Here is a 6,299-nt window from a genome sequence, read left to right on the forward strand (position 1 = left end):
CTGAGCTTGCGCCCTCCACAACTAAGATTGAAGGACAACAACTTGACTTGGAGCTGATGGGTCCTGGAAAAACACAATGTTCCCCTTCCCAAACTCCCCAACACTGTTGCCTTCCCCAGCTCCCCAATAAAATCTTTAAAGAAAAAAGGAATCAATTTTTAAATACACAGTGTAAACGAAAAAAAAAAAACAACCATATGATCTCAAAGAAAAAACCATATGACATCTCAAAGAAAAAAATCATATGATCTCAAAGAAAAAACATATGACATCTCAAAGAAAAAATCATATGATCATCTCAAAGAGGCAGGAAAAGCAACAGATAAAATCTAACATTCATTCCTGATAAACACTCTCAGCAAACAAGGAGAGCAGTAAACTTCCTCAACCTGAGAAAGAATATATAACAAAAGACCCACAGCTGGCATCTCAGTGATGAAAAACTGAGTGCGTTCCCCCTAAGATCATGAACAAGGAAGCCTGTTCTCCCCACTTCTATTCAACATTGTACTGGTGGTTCTAGCCACTGCTATAAGGGAAGAGAGATAAATAAAATGATCTATTATGGGTTGAATTGTGTCCCCCAAAATTCCTATGTTGAAGTCCTAACCCCCAGGACCTCAGAATATGACCTTATTTAGAGACAAGGTCTTGTGATGTGAAAACAGCTACTTGGAATTGCTGCCCAGGCATCGGACAGTGTGACACCCGGCTCACACCCACAGTCTGGACAGTTTGATAAGGACCCAGCCTAGGATTCCAGCCACAAGTTCCCACTTTGCTTTTCCCAGGGCACCTTTTAAAATAACACTTCGAGTTGAGCCTATAAAAAGTTAGTGACCAGCGCCCCATCCACTTCATAAGTAATAGGTGCTTGCTGTCCTGATCTCCTTCTCGCTCTTGACCTGGGACGGAGGACAGCCCTTTCCCCTGCCCACTCTGCCCTCCATTTCTGGGGTCTGTAAGTAACAAACCTTGTGACTTTACTTCCTTTGGGTGAATGTATTGAAATGCGCCTTCACTCAAAACGGCCCTGGGGTTTTCACTTCCCCAAAGCGACAGCTCCGATGTTGAGGAGCCCTCTGCTGACCCCGTGTGGGTGGCTCTGCCTCCTCCCGCAGCAGGTCACAATCTGCACACTCTTAATTTAATACACCAGCTATGGGTCCTCTAACACATGTCTTTACAGAGATAATCAAGATAAAATGATGTCATTAGGGTGGTCCTAAGCCAATGTGACTGGTGTCCTCATAAAAAGGAATAATTTGGACACAGACATGCACAGAGGGAAGATGACTGAAGAGACAGAGAGAGGACAGCCCTGTACAAGCCAAGGAGCGAGGCCTGGAGCACATCCTTCCGTCACAGATTTCACAAGGAACGATTCCCGCTGACACTCTGATTTTGCACTTCTGGCTTCCAGAACTGCGAGACCCAGGGGATGTACAGACGTAAATGCCAAATGAAAATAGAAGACCCAATTTAAAAACAGGCAAAGGACTTGAACAGATATTTCCTCAAAGATGACATACCAACAGTGAGTGAGCATATAATAAAAAGTTCAACATCACTAATCATTATGGAAACAAATCAAAACCACAATGGGGATCGCCTCATACCCATTAGGATGGCTACTATCAAAAAAGCAAAAAATAAAGTGTTGGCAAGGATGTGGGAAAACTGAAACTCTTATGCATTGTTGGGGGGAATGTAAAAGTGTGCAGCTGCTGTGGAAAACAGTATGTCAGTTCTGAAAAATTAAAAATAGAACTATCATATGATCCAGCAATTCCAATTCTGGATATACATCCAAAATAGAAAGCAGGGACTCAAAGAGATATGTTCATACCAGCATTATTCACAACAGCCAAGAGGTGGAAGTAACTTAAATATCTTAAATAATTTATATACATAGATATAGATATAGATATAGATATAGACATAAGTATAGATATAAATTGATATAGATGTAGATATAGATATAGATATAGACATAGACAATGGAATATTATTCAGACTTAAAAAGAAAGGAAATTCTGGCACATGCTACATGAATGAATCTTGAGGTCATTATGCTAAGTGAAATAAGCCAGTCACAAAAAGACAAATACTGTAGGATTCCAGTTATATGAAGTATCTAGAACAGTCAAGTTCATGAAATCAGAAAGTAGAATGGTGGTTACTAGGGTCTGGGGGGAGAGAGAAATGAGGAGTTATTATTTAATAGAGTTCCAATTTTAAAAGAGAAAAAGAGTTCTGAAGATTGGTTGTACAACAAGATGAATGTACTTAACACTGTTGAAATATACTTAAATGTGGTTAAAATAGCAAATTTTATGTTACATGTCTTTTACAACTGTTAAAAATAAAAACTTTTTTAAGTGATCTCAAATCAGTAACCTGAACAGATACGTGGTATGCTCAAACAATATGGTAAATGTTTAAATTTTTTTTAAAAATGTGTTACAGCAAAAGAAACATTGCCACTCATCTCCCTCAAAACACACCCCCCTCACTTTAGACACACTTATCCCATCTTTCTTGCCACTTTCTGAAGCAGTTCTGGAAGCCTTCTTTTTGAAGGGTCTTTAGTTGAATGTCCGGGCTAGCCTGGTGGCCCGGATCCAATCCAAATTGTTTCCTTTTCAGGGTAAGTTGGCTTTTGGGAAGAGCCAGAAGTCGCACAGTGCTAGATTCGATGAATAAGGTGGATGAGGACACACCATAATGTTTTCATTTGACATAAATTGCCATATACCAGAAGCGATGTGTGACACGGAGCATTGTCATGATGGAGGATGCTTTACGGCACACTTTAAAACACGCCTTCATTCACACCCGAATGACTGCACTGTTGTTGTGTGAAATTTGCACACACTGTTACTAAGGTTCAAAGCACCGCTTCCCATATTGAAGATCTCTGCCTTTCCGTTGGATGGCACTGGGCAGCAACATTCACAGTATTTTGTGATCACAACGGAAAGGCTCTGTGTCACACATCGCTTCTGGTACAGCAATTTCTGTCCAATAAAAATATTACAGGGTGTCTTCATCCACCTTATTTGCCGGATCTGGCACCATGCAACTTCAGGCTCTTTCCTAAAGGCAACATGACCATGAAAGGTAAACATTTTTAATCGATTCAGGACATTGAGGCGGCCACGACAGTGGAACTAAAGACACTCACAAAAGAGGGCTTCCAGAACTGCTTCAGAAAGTGGCAAGAACGATGGGATAGGTGTATTCAAAGCAAGGGGGGTATTTTGAGGGAGATTGATGGCAATGTGTCTTTTACTGTAATAAATTTTTTTAATGTAAACATTCACCGTATTTTTTTATCACACCTTGTATATGATCCAAGATATTAGGCTCCCAAAATATGTTACCCCAACCTAGAGAACAACTTTTGCAGGAAGAGCATCTAATAAGTGAGCATTTAATGAGCAAGTACTATACACCCAGCATGATTTTACCCACTGTGGCGATTGCTCACCATGCTCATCCTCAAAAAGCTTACATTTCTAGTCGGGAAATAAGACTTCTGTGAAAAAAACTGGAAAACCAGTAGGTCTTTAAGAATAATACCCAATAAGCATGATAACAAAGGGTGACATTAGTGAAAATTGGAAATGGCATTACCAAAAATAAGATCTCAGCTCAGTCTTGAAAGTGAGAGAGCGAATGAACACGCAGGGAGAAGGAAAACAGATGCTAGAGGCTGAAGAAGTGTTCTGAAGAACGGCAGAGGTGGAAATGTATGGGGTGTGCTCAGGGATGTGAGCAGAGAGCAGGCTTCCAACACATGGAGTGGCAGGCGAGGGCCACTTACACAGGGAGCTGATATCAGGAGTTCCGACGTCGTGAATAAAGGAATGAGCATCCCTGAAGGCTCCTAAACAAAAAAGGTGACATGGAAACAGTCCCTTAGGAAAGTTAGGCTGACAGCAACAAATGCAACGAGCAGCTGGGAAGGAAAACAAGGTTGTAGGTAAACCAGCAAAGAGCCAGTTAAAATCATCTCTGGGTACAATGGAGAGGGAGAAGTTAAGCTAAGAAAGACCCGGCAAGCTTTACAAGGACCCTGGCTACAGACGGCTAAGAAGGAAAAGCAGTCAAAGGTTACCTCAGATAGTGCTGACAGGCTTGGAGTCAACCAGAAGAAGTGCTATTAATTTTTATCAAAAATAACAATTGTATTAATGTAGTACTTTACAGTTGGCCAAGCACTTTCACATACAGGATATTGTTCAAACTGGGTTACACTGAACTTGAAATGACAAATTTCTATCCAAACATTGGTATCTTACAGGTAATTAGAGGTCAGGAGAGAGGTCAGGACCACAAACAGCAACCTGGGAGTCATCCCCAGAGAAGACATTGTCGAAGCAATGAGAAATATATTCGTATTCCCACAAGGGTTAAAAAGAATAGAGTGGCACTATGAAAAAGAGTATTCTTTAAGAAATATTCCCTATGAACAGTGCCCATGTGCCTTTGAGAAAAGCTATGCGCATCTGTTGATGCCAATCAACAAAAGATTCCTGTTTTCAATCACTGGCACCAAAAATAAATCAAACTCGTACCTCCTCTTGATTCAGAACTTCTGGAGAGTTTCCGTCTTCTGATCCGGCTTGTTCTTCCTCTTCCCTTCTTCATACTAAAGTTGCAGTTTCTGTTTAGGGGCCCAATCTAAAACGAAAAGCATTTCCTTTGCCTCTCTCCCCCAGTTGTATGATAATCGCTGTCCTTTGCACCTGTAAGGATCTAAATATACAAACGTGTATTATTTGGTAAACTATTTCTCTAAAGTGTTTTTGTATACAAAACGTTTATACTGTGAGCTGAATCATGATCTCTTGTGCAGTAATGGAATGCCCGTTTTATTGGTCCCTTTAACACAGTTTTATCTTGAGGTCCTACTAAATGCTGACTGTGGAAATCCTCATAACTGATTTGATAATCGTGTACTTCGGTGACTTGCACATCTCAATTTTAATCAACATTTACTAAGCACGAATCTAACAATACTTTTCAATAAAGAGTAGCCATAAAGCCTCCCCATCAGCTAGGAAGTCTTAGAGAAAAAATAAAATCCTCTTTCAGTTTTAAATAAGTAATAGTTTGTTCTTAGAACCAGGAGCCTGAAATGAATAAAATTAAATGGGGGTTTACAACAGATTAGACAGCGAATGAGAGCCAAGCAGCTAAAACAAAGAAATAATCTAAACTCTAAAATAACTAATAGAGTTTCTACATGTTACTTCCTTGGAAGCCTAAAAATGAAATCCATTGAAAACAGCAAATACAGGTAAAGGAGCAGAGTATTATGCTGCCATTACTAGGAAGAAAACGAGTGCTAAAAAGTAAAAATGTCCTAAAGTATATTAAGTAAAAAAATAGTTACAGTACATTACAAACTCAATGATCCTTTTATGTTTGCTTTTGAGCACATTACATGTTTATAAAACAAGAGGATTTTAGGGAGGATATTCAAAAATGCGCAAGGGGAGAGGTCGTTTACAGTAAATTTTGTATCCTCTTATTCTATGATTTATATACGTATGAGTACATAAGTGACATAATGAATATTACTCGTGTATATTATGTGCATTTTAACCATACAACTGTTTTTAAACTCTAGTACTAAAAAATACTGGACAAAAACCAATAACAAGACAAGCGCTCCAGGCACTATTAACATCCACTTCAACCGTGGAAGAGTCATTGTTTGATCTACCAAACGTTGGCGAGTTAGGACCCAAGGTCACCGCGGCTGGTCCCCTCCGGTGCCCAGCGCTCCACTCCGCCGGCACAGGAGCGGGGCCCGGCTGCACGGGGGTCTCTGGGGTCCCGCGAGCCAGCTTTACACCGGGAGCCAGGGCGACAGCACTGCAAACGGCCCCATTCTCCCTCCCACAGTCTTCGGTCCTACATGTGAGCCGCCCTACTGTTCCGACACACACCGCACCCCCTGCCGCCAAGTAGTCTGGCCGGGTGGGCCTCAGGTGTCTACTGGTTACAACATCCCCGCCTTAGGCTCCGAAGCATGCCCCCGAGAGCCTCAACAGTGGCTTCTTGGGTCAACCTTCGCCAAATGAACGACTTCCAGGTAAGGGAAGGCTCCTGTATGCACAGTACAATGCCAAGCTTAGTGGGGGGGTGCAATCTGAACTCGGTTCTCCTTTGACACCAAAAAATTAAAATATAGAGCCAGCAGGGTGGCACGTTGGTTAAGAGCTGGCTTGGGATGCCAGAGGACCCCGGTTCGGATCCCACATATGAGGGCCAGTGACACTGCC

General features: G+C 41.4%; 1 protein-coding gene across 7 annotated transcripts in view; it reads right to left on the minus strand.

The window, feature by feature from the left end:
* SETD4 (SET domain containing 4) overlaps positions 1-4,785 on the minus strand; it is a 19,272-nt gene extending 14,487 nt beyond the window's left edge. For 5 of the 7 annotated variants that reach the window (XM_019658644.1, XM_019658647.1, XM_019658646.1 and 2 more), the window contains exons 1-2: positions 4,584-4,785; positions 3,830-3,892 (exon numbers count right to left, since the gene is read on the minus strand). In XM_019658644.1, the coding sequence (XP_019514189.1) occupies positions 3,830-3,892; positions 4,584-4,656 (136 nt within the window). In that variant the 5' untranslated portion in view covers positions 4,657-4,785. The remainder of the gene's footprint in view (positions 1-3,829; positions 3,893-4,583) is intronic. The other 2 variants (XM_019658642.1, XM_019658643.1) reach the window with 2 other exon arrangements.
* Between the last annotated feature and the right edge of the window lie 1,514 nt (positions 4,786-6,299).

This window comes from Hipposideros armiger, unplaced genomic scaffold (genome assembly GCF_001890085.2).
Source record: "Hipposideros armiger isolate ML-2016 unplaced genomic scaffold, ASM189008v1 scaffold_285, whole genome shotgun sequence".
NCBI classification, from domain to species: domain Eukaryota; kingdom Metazoa; phylum Chordata; class Mammalia; order Chiroptera; family Hipposideridae; genus Hipposideros; species Hipposideros armiger.